This window comes from Trachymyrmex cornetzi, unplaced genomic scaffold, assembly GCF_001594075.2.
Source record: "Trachymyrmex cornetzi isolate Tcor2-1 unplaced genomic scaffold, Tcor1.1 scaffold229, whole genome shotgun sequence".
In the NCBI taxonomy this organism is placed as follows: Eukaryota; Metazoa; Arthropoda; class Insecta; order Hymenoptera; family Formicidae; genus Trachymyrmex; species Trachymyrmex cornetzi.
Window position 1 is genome coordinate 173,249 of NW_017296945.1, and position 16,114 is coordinate 189,362.

At 33.8% G+C, this 16,114-nt stretch overlaps 1 protein-coding gene and 1 pseudogene across 3 annotated transcripts; both read right to left on the reverse strand.

Annotated features, from left to right (window-relative positions):
* Positions 1 to 200: 200 nt before the first annotated feature.
* On the reverse strand, positions 201 to 770 carry LOC108760589 (histone H2A-like; annotated as a pseudogene).
* A 1,428-nt stretch (positions 771 to 2,198) lies between these two features.
* LOC108760616 (inactive selenide, water dikinase) lies at positions 2,199 to 16,114 on the reverse strand. 3 transcript variants are annotated; one of them, XM_018506673.1, is made up of 7 exons: positions 15,473 to 16,114; positions 13,108 to 13,212; positions 12,249 to 12,510; positions 11,826 to 12,016; positions 11,146 to 11,390; positions 9,897 to 10,045; positions 2,207 to 2,985 (listed from the first exon to the last, which is right to left on the reverse strand). In XM_018506673.1, exons 1-7 carry the CDS (start codon positions 15,756 to 15,758, stop codon positions 2,745 to 2,747), a joined length of 1,479 nt encoding a protein of 492 aa, XP_018362175.1. In that variant the 5' UTR covers positions 15,759 to 16,114; the 3' UTR covers positions 2,207 to 2,744. The 3 variants fall into 3 exon arrangements, with proteins under 3 accessions (XP_018362173.1, XP_018362175.1, XP_018362174.1); XM_018506672.1 differs by lacking the exon at positions 2,207 to 2,985 and adding an exon at positions 8,879 to 9,167 and having other exon boundaries at positions 15,473 to 15,758; XM_018506671.1 differs by lacking the exons at positions 9,897 to 10,045; positions 11,146 to 11,390; positions 11,826 to 12,016; ... (1 more) ...; positions 13,108 to 13,212; positions 15,473 to 16,114 and adding exons at positions 3,780 to 3,919; positions 4,053 to 4,255; positions 4,400 to 4,871; positions 5,334 to 5,885 and having other exon boundaries at positions 2,199 to 3,629.

A 16,114-nucleotide genomic window follows, 5' to 3' on the forward strand; every position in this document is an offset into this window, starting at 1 on the left:
CGCATGTTGTGTGTGTATGTGCGTAAAGATTGCGCACTTGTGAACGAATGGACAATTTTCGTTAATACTATATATTAGCGATTATAGCCTTATTGAAAGACGAATACTTTATACTTTTGTGATATATCTTGTAATCGCCCTGAGATCATTATATTTGGATTTTCAGACAAAAACGAAAAGTCTGATTATTCCGATAAATTTGTATTGAATGCTAGATTACGATTATGCCTTCTTCTTGGGTAGCAATACAGCCTGGATATTCGGCAAAATACCACCTTGGGCAATTGCATCGGACAACAGCTTATTCAACTCCTCGTCATCATCATCGCATCATTGCGGATGGCGAGTTGCAGATGACGCAGGATCCTAGTCTTGTTGTTGTCACGAGCGACGTAGCCAGCCAACTTCAAAACTTTAGCGGCCAGATATTCCATGACTCCAGGTAAACCGGTGCACCAGTTCAGCGCAGTTTCCTTTCCTCAGATGGATACGACTAATGGGGAACTGCAATCCCGCCCTATTAAAACGGGACTTTGCCACTCATAATGATTTCAGAGCGATATACATATAAGCGTATATTGAAAGTCTATGCTTTTTCATATATATATTACAGTCAAAGTATAAAATTTAGTAAATGTATACACCTGTATGCATTTATATTATGCATATCTAAGATTTTTTAAATGTATGCTGATATGTACACTGCATACTGAGGTTACGTGTATACGAGTACTTTTACTGGCAAAAATATTCAATTCAAATTGATGCATTTTTGATTCTGCATACTTTTACTAATATTTTGTGTGAAAATATATGCATTTACTAGTAAAGGTAAATTTCATTGCTTGTAAATATATTTATATTATTAAATTAGTATGTATATATATATTGACTCTAGTAAATGTATACATTTACTAAATTAACACTTTGACTGTAACTATATATGTAAGTGTACAATACTGTAAATATTTCCGCGTAATGTAAAATTGTCAAATAATGAAACATGCTGCCTAAAATATTAGATTGGTACAAGAAGTTATCAGTTTTTTGGACATATTTTTAAAAATAAGATTATGAAAAGCATCAACAAATTTTTTTAGATGAAAAAAAGTGTAAGGCAACTACTTTAATTGATCTTTAAACTAAGATGGGACGCTACTCTTCATAAGACATAATAACTGTTAGATATCCATTCGATATTCTGGATTGGTATTAGATTTCCGTGAACTTTTAATAAACATTAGACATACTCTAATTATGCAAATGTCCGCGATTCGAGATCTCATGAATAGGACATCTAAGCCAATGTTCAGTAGACACGTCATACCTAGTGGATTTTTATTACAGATATCCCTTGCACGTGTGTATATATACAGGGTGTTTCCAAAAGGTGGTATCAAATTTTAGGGGTATGTAGAGCGGATTAAATTAAATCGAAAAGTCCTTTACCATTTTGCAATTTTCGCAATAGTTAATAAGATATTAATTACTAAAAATTGCCAAATATTGGTCTTGAATAATTTTTTACTCAAATATTATCAACTTTATAGAAAAACTGCAACAGACAAAAATCATTAATTTTCTTCTCATAAAGTTCTAAGAATTTTTTTCAGAATTTTTTAATACCGTATTTTCTCATGTTAGTAAAAATAAGAAAATGCAGCACTAAAAAATTGATAAAAAATTCTCAGAATTTTATGAGAAGAAAATTAATGATTTTTATCTCTTGCAGTTTTTTTTTGTAAAGTTTATAGTATTTGAGTAAAAAATTATTCAAAACTAATATTTGGCAATTTTTAGTAATTAATATTTTGTTAACTATTGCGAAAATTGCAAAACAGTAGAGAACTTTTCGACTCAGTTTAGTCCGCTCTATATACCCCTAAAATTTGGTACCACCTTTTCGGAACACCCTGTATATATATATATTGCTCAGATTATCTATGGATACATTGATACTTACTTCATGGATATAAATATGTGGATAACATGTCAACATCCAGTAGATATCCAAACGCTGGTTATTCGACAGATATAAATATTTTATATATCTTAGATATCTATTAATTATCCACCGATATGAACATATAAATACATGGATATCCACTGGATATCTATTATATATTTTGTTCTGTGGGTATAGTGGCCTTAAAACAATATATTTTCAGACAAGGAATAAAAAGTTATAATAAATTATAATAAATTTTATTCAAAGAAAAATTGTAATATTAAAAAAATAAATCCTCTCGCCTCTTCTGAAAGTTAATAAATCAATTCGAACTCTCTGTACGCAATAGCGCGTCTAACAGTAAGTCTATTTGGCAAGTACAGGAAGTTTTTGCACCAATCTAATGATGATTATGTCTAAAAATCTTTTTCTACACCAATCCTATTATATATTCTATGATTAGCATAAGACAGTCAATTGTAATATATAGCAATAGCTATACATAGATTTAATAAATGATATATAATTTAATTTACTTTTGTATAAAACATTTTCGAAATGTCTGAACACCGAGAGGTCTAAAGCTTTATCGAAAATCGAAAAAATATCTATAAGGTGTAAATAAAGTATAGAAAGCCGCCAGTGCCTAGAAGATTTTTGTCTCTTCTGAAACTTTCAATTAATCTGTTGAATGTGTATCTACAGTTTATTTACACGCCTTGTTACGGAACTAAAAGCGGAAGTACGATTCTCACAATCAGAAGACTTATCCGAAGGACAGTGCTTCCAACGATCGTCAGCTGCTGTAAACTCTGCGTTTCTTTGGCTTGAACATTACGTGATATACCGCGGATGAGAGGACGCAGAGCACCATGCTGCCAAGGATCGCCCAGAATATGTAGGTGTACCAGAATCCGTTCCAGTCGGCGTTCATATACCACGCGAATGTGAACGCCACATTCTGCACGATCACGAACACATAGTACGGTAGCGTGCACCAGTCGGCATACTTGAATTTGATCCGGTACTCGATCAGGCTGAATATATAGACCAGGCCGAGCCAGAGGTTGACGATGAGCGTGATGATGTCGTAATACTTGGAGTAGTAGAACAGGTAGGCCAACATGATAACATAGTGCACGCATATCATCGTCACTACGGTCAATGGATAGAACTCGTAGGCCACAGCGATGGCGGAAACGCGCGCCAGGATGAAGAAGAACCACCAGAGGAAGGACAGGAACTTTCCCATCGGGTCGTCCTCCTCGAGACCCTTCTTGGAATACTTTCGTTTAGGAACTTTCAAGCTCCGCTCGCTGCTGTCTGTCAGTCTTTGGTCCGACTCGATGGTCGCCGCTGCCTCTTCCTCGGTGTAAAAGGAATCTGGACGTGGTGGCGCCGGTATGTCCGGCACTGGGAGCGGTGCGACCGTCGTTATGCCGCGAAGTGGCGTCGGTGGCGGTGTCACGTGTGCGTTTTTCGGTGGTAACGGTGGAGTCATAGAGACCTGACGGTCCAGCAAAGCTGCATGCGATTGAGTCTGGTGCTCCTGCTCGTTCTCGGTCACCGTGTTTTCTTCCGGCGCCGTTGACTTGGCTGGAGCGTTTATCGTGTCTTCTTGCTCCTTTGCAGGTAAAGGTAACGTTTGTAGTGGCATCTTTTCCTCGATATTATTAATTTCCTGATTGGCATTGATTATACTTGTTATGTATTCAAAGATATATTTTTTCTAAGTAATATCAAATAAACGTATAATTCGTACAATCGTATCATTTTGAAATTGCTTGTGTGTGGAATATTTTTATAATAATTGTTAAGTTGAATCAGATACCTGAATGCAGTATTTCTTCAACCACATTGCCCATGGTAGTTTCCTGCCATTTACACGCTGGCTCTCAAATCTTTGAAAAGAAGCTGTCTTCATGGCCACTATTATAATGGACATAATGATGCAGAGCACCTGTACCGTCACTGCAAAACATTATGTGTCATTATTGTCTAAAGTAATAAGTTACATTACAGCATATCATATACATACATTATAAAAATATATTATTTCTTGAATATAAAGAAGAAATATTAAAAAAATAATTTTCTATTGTACCTGATTGATAACTGCGGGGCACAGAGCTCTCTCTGAAGAGAAGATGCGCCTGAAAGACTGCCTGCGGAGCAGCTTGAAACCATGCCTGCAGGAAGAAGTACAATTCGATGGCCGCAGGTGCTGCAGCGATATTTAACGTCTTGAGTCTCTCGTTTCCGGATAAATTTATAGCATCCACGGACAGCACAATGAGTCCAGCAAATCTGTAAAAATGTACGAATTTTGTACACGTGATCATTTATTACTATTTTATTATTATTAAACTCCACGTGAAGTAAATAAAAAATATAAGTAAATTATAGTAATTTTTAATTGAGAAGCAAATAATAACGGAAAATAAACAATACCTATATAATACGAAGAACACGAATCCTATAAACTGACACATTTGGAGAGCGAACCAGCCCATAACTCCTTTCGATATTTTATCATCTTCCGTCATCCACCAATCGGGCCTCGAAACTGTCAGTATAAAGTACATGAGTGCCGGTAAATAGATAATTGCAACGGTGCATATCCCCCATAGTGGGTTTTCCTCCTTAAAGTGTTGAATAGCTACCACCAAGTCCGCAGCAAAATGAATAATGTATACGAAGCAATTAATTAAAGTTGGTATGAGGAATATTAAATATATCTGCTCAGTCGACTTCAGTGGGACTTTCATGTAATGTGTAGATTTTCTGCGGCAAAGTGTATTTGCCACGGTATTTACAGAATATATCTCTTTTGCCATTTTCTTAGAGCTAACAAGTCTGCGTTATATTTCTATACATATTACATATGTTCCTTTAATAAATATTGATCGAGTTTTGCCGTTGTCTACAAAAGAAAGCATACAATTAGTAAAAGAAAATCAAAAGCAATCATAAGGATGTTGTTATTATTTAATCTAACTTGATAAAACAATTTAAATAATGAAAGATTTATAGACACACAAATATATTGTTTACTACACAAAGACATTATTCCAGAATTATTTAGATGCTTGTAGAAAAAAAAATGAAAATAGGAAAAAAAGAAAAACATATTAAATCCTCTACAATCAAGTCACTGCATAAAAATTATATTATAAAATTTTAATGAGTTAAAACACCACTTTCTGGAAAACTTTGTTTACTGAATTATATCATTGCACAGCAAATGAGCGGTATGAAAAAAATACAGACTAAATTAATAAAAAAGACCATTAATTTAACACTGTAATTTATTTAATATTAAAAATAATGCAGTGATAGAGAAACGAGGATATATTTAAAAAGTTTATAATTTATTCAAGTTTACCTAAAATAGACACGGATTAAAATCTTAATGTTCCCCAGTCTCTCTCAGGGCCGAGCGAATCATGTCAATGATAAGATTACATTACTTCAACAGGTAGCCCAGATCATGCTCTTTAATTTTTCGTCAAGTACATTTGTATCATCGGTACCATCGCTCCCTCGAAGCAAAACGCATGGAAACTCCACTCTCGGCGAGGAAAATACACAATCGTGCGGCCCTCGCGAGATTATAGACATTTATGGAAGAAAAAGATGAGCGGTGTTACACACACCATGCGTATCAGAACGATCGATCACGATCGATTAGTCAGCGCGCCGTACGAATGGGAAAGATAACTTGATAAGCTCCCATTTTGCGAGGTGATGATAAAACGTTCCCGGTTCTCGGATATCGATATCATGTCGTCAATATGAACAGGTTATGGCCATCTCTCTTTTTTTCCTTTTGTACGGACGCGCGACTGCGTTTGCGCACGTGTTGAAAACGTTCTGCGAGAACGCCATAACATTCGAGAGGCAATTTGCATTTTACGTGCCTCGTTGTGACGTCGCACGCATCAAGGAGAAATAAACTTCACTACCTTGGTGAAAATTTTTCTAAGAATTTTTCAGAATTTTTATATACTTTTTTATAACTTTCTCACATTTTTTATACGAATTGGAACACTTCTCAGAAAATCTACATCTTTTCTCAGAATTTTTCATATACATATGTTAATTATGAAACATCATAAGATTTCTAAGATGTTTTATAATTTCTGATGAAATATTATAAAATCTAAAAAAATTTTTAACATTTTTTTAAAATTGTGGAATGAGAAATTTCAGAATTCACTTGTATGAAAAATTCTGAGAGATGTAAATTTTTCGAATATTTCTGAGTATTTCTGAAAAATGTTCCAATTTGTATAAAAATTATGAGAAAAATTTTCACCAGGGTGAATCTAAAGGATCATTTATATTGATTTATATTAGCCATATAATAATTTGTTATTTAATTAGCCAAATAAGCTGTTTACTTGTGCCGTAATCTGTAAGAATTAACCATAGTCAATTATTTTCCTCTTATTCCACTGTAATTAATTCTTGCAGATTATGATATAATTAAATTATTAACAGATTACGGCCAGAATACTTAAATAATCCTTAACAAGGAAACTTATGGAAATTCCCTTCCGATTTTAATGAGCTTTGAAATCACGGTATAATTAGACAAATTGTTATATTGCGCATGTACGATGTCTAATTCCACCACGCTTATATATGTATTTTAGACAAAAATAAGGCGCATATATTAGCTGCAAGAAAGCAGATTTACAACTGTTGTAAAATTCTTCGAAACGGGTAATTTTTGCAATTGATTCCTTATGGATTTAAATGTATAAATCAAATATATTGAAGAATTTTAAAACAGTTGTAAAGCTGCTTTGTCTGCTGAACGTAGCTATTGTTTAATAAATACAATCGCTGCATTTAGGGAGTATAACGGTCCTTTGAAGAAAATCGGGTTTTTTCATTTCGAAGCGAATACCATTGAACTATAAGAGATAGAAAAAAATGTTCTGAATAAAAGTTGAAAATGATTTAAAATATTTTATAATAATTTTAAAAAATTTGTTTAAATAAAATTTATTTATGAAAAATAAAAATAAAATTTTTTTAAAATTATAATTATCGAGTAATCTCAAAACCATTAAACTTCGGTTGATCAATATTCGAACCAAAGCCGACATTCATCTACCTCGGCCAAGCGATTTTTCAAGACTGACCGTTTTTATCCGGCACATTGTAAATATAAAGGCGAAAGATTTAATTACATATACCTATTATTAACTGCTGTGCACGCAATCTACATATTTATACGGCCGATAATCAAAGTTAAATCTTATATTTTATACCGTTTTAAATATAATCCTTAGATATCATAAACTAATCAGAGGCCGATATTCACAATTGCTTCTTATTTTAAGATTGTTTTAAGTAACATCTTAAAATACTAATGCGCGACTGTCTGATTAGTCATGACATAAGATTACACTTAAGCAATAATAAGATTTTATTAAGACCGACATGAAATTAAATATTAAGCATATTCAAGCCTATAACAGTCAAAACTAGATCTTCTCAATACCTAAATAATTAACTGTGAATTATTTAGGCATTGACAAGATCTAGCTTTGACTATTATAGGCTTGAATATGCTTATACTTAGTATTTAATTACACTTAAGATTACACTTAAAATGATCTTATGTATGAGAATCGACTATGAATACCGGTCAAGAGAGCCGCATTAACATCTTAAGACAAATAAGAACCAACTACGAATATCGGCCTATAAGTTATTTTTCTTTCCCTTTACTCAAAATAAAATAATTTATTTCCCTTCTTACATCAGTATACCTTATTACGATTCACTTTATATAAAACAAAATACTACCACTTTTCTAAAAATGATATTCATTCTATATACATATATATTTCGCAAAAAAGAAAGTTTGGACCATGAGGGGATCGAACCCGTGACCTTCGCTTATTAATCATATGCGATGCTCTGACCAACTGAGCTAATAGTCCTCGACAATTATGTGTCTTTTCGACAGTATTTTCAGTACAAGTTTAAATACTATTTACGAAAATAATATAATTGGTTTTAAATGTATATTTTGTCAAAAAGAAAAAGCTTGGACCATGAGGGGATCGAATCCGCTCTGTTAATAATCTTAAATGCGATGCTCTGACCAACTAAGCTAATGGTCCTCGACGATTACGTGTCTTTTCGACAGTGTTTTCAGTATAAGTTTAAGCATTATTTACAAAAATAAGAGAACTTGTCCTACGTGAATATTTCGCCAAAAGGAAATAGCTTGGATCATGTAGGAATCAAACGCACTACTTTAGCCGTAAAAAGTACCACTCTCTAACCAACTAAGCTAATGTCCTCGACGATTAATATGGACGTTTTTCATTTAGTGACATAAGTATCGTCGACATAAATATCGTCTCTTTCCCGGCATTCCATGAGTACAAATTTATGTTTACGATATTAGAAACGATTCGAAACTTTGGACAAAAAAAGAATTAACAAATCGTATTTGGACAATTCGATCACATGACCCATGCGATTGGCGAATTCGTTCTTTGTTCGAAATCTCGGACTGATTTCTAGCATGAAGGCTTACCAAAGATAGAACAATATTTGTGTTAATCTGTCATTAAATAAAAAGTACATGTTTTCCATAGTGTTTTTAGCTCTTGACTACGTTTCGAAAATAACAATTTAACGAGCGTTTGCTGCTATTGATATATTCTAGATTTATTGTATGGATCTAAAGGTGTATTCCAATCATAAGCAACAATTACTGAACACTTACACAGTCGGTATTTTCTGAATACAATTAGTATAACTATACGACAAAATAACTTAAAAAAAAGAAAATTTTGTTGAATTACTAAAAACAGAAAAAAAAACACGAGACGATTTATATAAATTGAAAAATTTTATTGAAAAAAAAAAACGAGATAATTTTATTGACAAAGTAGCACTTTATTCATATGAAAAAGTAATACAACATTAGGGCCTGTGCTTTTAACTCCTTTGAATTATTCAAAGTGTACGCATAGGAGACAATTTGAAGGCCTTCGTCCTTTGGACTTTATGTCTGTGTATGTGTATGGTGCTCTACTTAAGACTTTTACATTACATCTCATCGAAATATAAGACTCGTAAGTCTTTTATTGCGTATATACTACTTATTAAGATATCTGATTTCTTCGCAAAAATCATTGTCATCCTTGTTTATATATGCGTTCCTGTTATAGTTTTATTTTGTCACCTGTTACATAAAATAACGTACGTTATCAAGTCATTTTGTATTTTGCGTCTGGTAAAATATATCGCGTAAATTCTCTCCATTTATCAGCGATTAATATCTCTTTCAAATACCGTTAACACCCAAATTCGCAACCCGATATATATTTATGTATATATAATATGTTCATATTTGAATATTTATCCGGGTTGCGGTTTTGAAGCTTCTTAATCTGAGAACTTAGTGCTACCTTAATCTTAAAGATATTAAATTTATCCTTAATCTTGCTTGTACAAGAAAAGTTGATGCATCGACTTTGAACCTCTTTAAAATCTGCAGTTTAGCTTTACAAGTCATTAAAAGAAAAAAAAACAAGAAAAAAAAAATGAACTCCCTCTACAAGATCACTTAGAATAAAACACGATGTGGGATTCGCTATTTTCCAAGAACTATAAATCGATTATTAAATCACAAGAGCCGTCTTATTGTAGTGGCTTACAATCCGCATAATAGTTTGGCTTTCTAATTTTATAATTTAATCAAGATTTTAGTACCATTTAAAACATAATTTTTTATATGGGAGGATGCGGAGATAAGTATTGAACAACTTTTTTTTGTCTGTAGTGACTGTAGTGCACATAAAAGTGCTGTTAAGAGTGTATGCGTGCTATTTTCCAAATATATGAACGTATATATATGTATATATAATTGAGGAGACAAATGTGGGACATCCTTGGATCTTTTTGTCTTTACCAAAGCTCGCCATCCTTTTCTTTAGCCGGAACTTCAATTACTCGTGGCTTATCGATTATTCTGGCTGTACGAAGGCCTTTTTCCACGATGCCGATAATCCATGCTTGATATCCTTCTTGTTTTTCGATATCTTTACAATATGCCGCAGCCTGCAAAACACAATTCATAGTCTAAAAAATCGGATCAACTTTATATCCGAAAATTACATCTAACTGCTATCTACCGATTAGATTCGTAGACAAGACTTTTGTAAGATTCAATTATCTGTCCAAATTAATATATAATAAATATAAGTGTATAGTTGTAGAAGAGCTAAACGACTAAATATATATGAGCAATAAATAGTATTTAAAACTCTTCATTTTTCTACCTGCCATTCTTTAGAACATCTCACTAATACAAGATATTCTACTGTATTGACAGGAAAAGTGATAAACATCCTTGATGGAAAAATTTCGCTAAAATTATTCCACGTTTTGGAATATTTTTCAGCAAAATTTCAGCATTTCAGAAAAATTTTAGTTTAATTTCAGCGATTTTTAATTAAAAAATTCATTTTTAACAAAAATTTCAGCTATTTCGCTAAAATGTTCCAAGACATTGAATAATTTCAGCGAAAATTTTTCAGGGATATAAGCGAAAAAAATATCGAACTGATCAGAAATCATATTTTTCACTTATCATAACAAACATCCTTAAGCGTGTTATACAGAACTTACATATTAATATTTTTTCGATCGCCTAAGGCCCAGTTTCATACAACTTATGGTTAATTCTCAACCAAGATTCAACTTATTCTTCGTTTCTTTCTAATGCTAGAATTGGAAAGAGATGAGAAATAAGTTGAATCTCGATTAAGAGTTGCCGCACACAAAATTCCGCAACAGTGACCGTAAGACGTAAACTTAAGCCAATGAGCCAATTAGAATATTGCTTTAGGTCTACGTAATCTATCGAAAATGGAAATAACAGTCAACTTATTCATAACCCTCACAATTAGGTGAATTTCAACCGGTTGAAACTCGCCTTATGGATAAGTTTACTGCTATTTTTATTTCTGTTAGAGTACGTAGATCTAAAGCAGTATTTTGATTGGCTTAAGTTCACGTCTTAAGGCTACTGTTACAGAAATTTTGTGTGCGGCAGCCCTAAGCGTTAACCGTGAATTGTGAAACTGAGCCTAAATGTATCTAATGACGCTACGCTTATAAATTTGACAGTTATATGATTTAATGAATAAGTTAATAACCTGTTCTCGAGGAAGGCAAATGAGCAGACCGCCACTAGTTTCAGCAGAGTGACCCTGCAATAGCTGGAACATGTTCCCACATGCCTTTGCTACTGCAGCCATCTTTGAAATAACAGGCAGATTATGGATAACAAAGGAAACTTCATTCTTTTGATGTTTTGCCAGATTTTGAGCATGTCCTAGAAGACCGAAACCGGTGACATCTGTGGCTCCATGTGCATTATACTTATGCATCAATCTAGCAGCTGGAAAATCAAACGGTCATGATTAATTTTAATTAATTTAACAAAGGATTATATTAACCAAGTTTGAAACATTCTCTAACAAATTTAAAACTTGATTCTTTCTTAACAAAAATATTTTCATTAGATAAATAACATTTATATTTTCAATTAATTTCATATTAGATTAGATGATACATAGCTCTGTGTAAAAACAATCGATTCTCATTCCGTGCATGCTTCAGTTTAGAAAAGATTGAAGAGTTGGAAATACGTGAATAAAGTATGAGATAAATTCATTTCGGAAATAATAAACTATTTAATTAAGTTAGTTTCACATATTCTAACTTTAGTACTAAAAAATCTTAATTCCAAATTGGTCGAAGAATTTGTTATTAAAATTAAGTTTGAGATAGCCTGCGTGATTTATATTAGCATTAAATCACGTGGCACGTGTACCTGTTCTATTCAACCTGGCCATACTGTCCATTGCACGTTGATAGCCTTTTCGCACATCCTCCTCGCTCACCACAAGTTTAATTCTGTTCCAACGGTCGGGCTGATCAAGCCATTGATGCGCGTTGACGGCAACTTGTGTGCCAAGGGGTTTTGTTAGGACCAATACATCTCCAACTACAGCGTTATCTGGCCTGAACAATCATTGGCTGGTATTCATAGTTAGCTTTTATACTTATTCAAGACCGTCTTAAATAGTCATATCTGTCATGAACCAATCACGAAATCACACATGTATTAACATTTTAAGACATTACTTAAGACGGTCTTGAAACAAGAATGAAATATAAATCCCCATCATAAAGATTAATGCTAAATCCCGCAATACCAATACTTGATACTGGTCACAATTAAATTATTACGTACACGATATACTCGTTTGGTTGACAAACGGTAGTAGCAACTCCACCGATGGTGCACCATGGATTTACGACTGTCTGGCCACCCGTTACCGTGGTACCTGCATCTAGAGCAGAATCCTTAAATCCTCTCATTATCAGCGGTACAACGACATCGCGCTCTTTCTCCGTCATCTTTGTGCTAACACCCAGCAGCATCAACATGTTGTCGCAGTCCGTGACACCCATCGCATACAGATCGCTGAGAACATTGGTGCACGCGATTTTACCTGGAAGACACCTCCAAAATAGCAATGAAGACAGAATCGACATATTACATTTATATTAAATTTTTTCCGCATTTTTATACGAATTAAGATACTTTTCAGAAATACTGAGAAAGCTCATATTTTTTTGTAGAATTTTTTATATATGTAAATTCTGAAATATTTTAAGATTTTTAATGTTATAATTTAAAAAAAAAATGTTTTAAACCTACTTTTATAGATTTTATAAAATCTCATAAAAAAGAAATTATAGAAAAATTTTAGAAATCTTAAAATATTTCAGAATTCACATGTATGAAGACTTTCTCGGCACTCCTGAAAAGTTCTAATTTGTATACAAAATCTGAAAAATAATAAAATTATTAAAAAATGCTGAACATAAAAATTATAAAAAATTATATAAAAACATTTTCACCAGGAACATCTGAATTTGTATGTTTAATAAGACTTGATCTCACAACATTTCATGTGTTGTTATCATCTCAATGTCTTCTTTCTTCCATCCAGCATAAAGTCGTCATATTGATTTACATAACAAGTTCAATGGTCAAGAGTTTTATGTTGACTATGCTTATGCATTTGGTGTGCTGTAATCCTTACCCATCATATAAGGGTCATCGACTAGGGGGTAAAAGAAGTCCGTAGTCTGCACTAGGCTAAGCCCGCCATGTCGCACGGGCGTCACAGAGGCATCCATGCCAATGCCTGAAAAATATAATGCTTTATTGTACTATTGCAAAATAAAATAAAATCACAAATATAACTTACAATCGGGCTAATAAGAGTCGACGCGAGCGGAGGTGCATAATAAATTCTCAATAAAATAAATTTGTCAATCCATGTGATGTGTTGGAATCAACTTTATTTGAATTCTTGAACGTTTCGATTCTCTTTGGAATCTTCATTAGCAATTATCTTACAACTATATTAGATTTTGCGAACGTTCGATATAGAGTCACTCGCAGGTTACCAGAACTGTAGTGTTATCTGTTTAATTTATATATATAAAATGTTGAATTTTTATAGTAATTTAATCGAGTAACTCACCTATTCGAACGCTCATCTTGAAACTTTGGATGTTAATATTACAGCAAATCGTTATATAATTAAAATAAGATTATTTAATCTCCTTCCAGGTGTTCGAAGTGTCGAGTATGTACAACGGAAAATATTAATTTCGACAAAGGTCAGATACGTGGACTTAAGTTATAATAAATACAAAGTATAAGATAATAAAAATCGTATTGTGTTTTTTACAGATTTTAGCACGTGACGTATACCATATTTGTCATAGATACTATAAATATAAGAACAGAAAAATGTTATAAGTTAAAAGCCTAATACAATTGTCACGTTGAAATTATAAAATGCAATCTGATTATTAACAATGATTGATTAATGAACTAATTTATATTATGAATACAATATAATGAAATACACATTCAAAGCCGTTACTGATTCCCCTATCAATTAGTTATAAATATAATATATTAAACATTAAAAGTAGTCATGTCTAATAAAGTGTGCGATATTTTTATAAAAAATTCTCTCTAAGTTTCATCTAAATATTGTGCTTGATTCATTCAAGATGAGATTTAACGAATAGAGGTGAGTTACTCGATTAAATTACTGTAAAAAAAAATTCAACATTTTATATATATAAATTAAACAGATAACACTACAGTTCTGGTAACCTGCGAATGACTATATCGAATGTTCGCGAAATCTAATATAGTTGTAAGATGATTGCTGATGAAGATTCCAAAGAGAATCGAAACGTTCAAGAATTCAAATAAAGTTGATTCCAACACATCACATGGATTGACAAATTTATTTTATTGAGAATTTATTATGCACCTCCGCTCGCGTCGACTCTTATTAGCCCGATTGTAGGTTATATTTGTGATTTTAAGAAGTGAGAGTCACATATATTTTAAATATATATTTTTTGAATGAAATAACACAATTGTTCACCAACCATTTAATTTAATTTAAATATTTTTAATCTTATCCTTGTTTTACAAAAATACAGTTACATATCATGTTTTTATTAAACATTTTGGAATTTAAATATTACACATAAAAACAATAAGAATTCAAAACAGGGCAATATGGCAAAAAGATTAAATTTTTCTAAAATATAATTACAGTTACATTTTTTAAAAAAGTTTTAGGATTTAAATGCTATACATAAAGCATTAAAATTTCAAAGAATAAATGATTGAAAAATTAAAACAAAAATTGATATAAATTTAAAAAATTAATTTTCTTCACAAAAATGTTTAAAAACCGTTTGTAAAAATTAGCCACAAAAATTGTAATTAAACAATGTATAATATTTTAAATGTATTTTAATGTTCTTTACTTCTTTAAATGCTTTAATAAAATTCGAAATAATATGTGTCATTGCAAATTTGCAAATTCGCTCGACGAAACAATAAACACGTTGAGAACATCTGCGCATCCGGTGCCACGAGTAGCCACGAGAGAAATTGGGCGGGAGACGACATGGTCGCCATGTTCGATGTTACGACAGGGCTGCTTGCGACGCTTTCAGGCCCCACACAATAAATTCAGACAAAATCTCCAAGAACTCAAATTAACTTTTCATTTCGTATTACAAATTTTCGGAGAAACACGTGGATGAAATTCGATCACATTGCTCCCGAGAGTCCGAGGGAAAAATTTCCAAATATATTGCTGATTTTTTTGGTTGTACTTCGATATTCACTGTCAGTCCTGAAAATCTACAAGGCATGACATAAGCAGAATTTCAGCACCAACATTGAATATCGAAGCGCAACCTTTCTATGCAAAAATTCGAACTGAGAAAAACAGCAGAGGGAGAGAGAGGGGGGGAAAATATACATGATAAAAAGTGACGAAAGATGTCGGCTTGCAAGCGCGTCGCAACAGGGGGCTCGGCTCGTGGCCGATTCATTCATCCGTACGTTCGCACACTTACCGATACGGGGAATCGCCATGTGCATAAAGTGGGCATGCTCGTGGTCCTGTGCGGACGCGTCGTCGGCCTGGAGTCCCTCGAGGAGCTTACCAAGAACCTCCTGAGGGACTTTACACCCTCATCCTTTCAGGTCGGCGAATCGCGTCAAGCGGAAGGACGAATCGAGATCATGCGCCACCGGGTCAAATGGCCTGCGCAGCGCTAAGGCATTCGGATTCCCCTCAAGCTCAAGCTGCGCCACGGTCAGGGCGTCCTGTGCCACCGGGGTGCCCTGCAGCTCCGCCATCTTGCCGAACGGAGTCGTTTACAAGGCGGAGATCGGGTGAGGACAAGTCGGTTTTTACGCCTTTGCGATCCGCGCCGAAATCGTCGCGAATAAGACGGTGAAAGGACCCACGACTCCTCGTGATCCTCGTACTTTTTCCTCGCGCGCGCGCGCAACTCGTCGCACACCGGTGCGTGTTCTCACCGGCCTCGTCGTACGCCCCGGCACGGGCGATGTCGGTGAAATGCAAACGCCGCCGAAGGACAGCCACTGGATCTCCCGCGGCACGCGCGCGAACTCGCAGCAAATGGGAATTGTACTACTCCACACCGGCGTCGACTACCCGGGACCGTACCCGCAGACAAAATGGACGCGGT

What these genes read in the sequence shown, in the direction of transcription:
- LOC108760616 (XM_018506671.1), bottom strand. Translation starts at nt 4,785, where the DNA reads ATGGCAAAAGAGATATATTCTGTAAATACCGTGGCAAATACACTTTGC. An exon ending in GTGTTCTTCGTATTATATAG is followed by an intron (nt 4,256 to 4,399) that starts GTATTGTTTATT and finishes ACATTTTTACAG; the next exon opens with ATTTGCTGGACTCATTGTGC. An exon ending in TGAAGAAATACTGCATTCAG is followed by an intron (nt 3,630 to 3,779) that starts GTATCTGATTCA and finishes AATGCCAATCAG; the next exon opens with GAAATTAATAATATCGAGGA.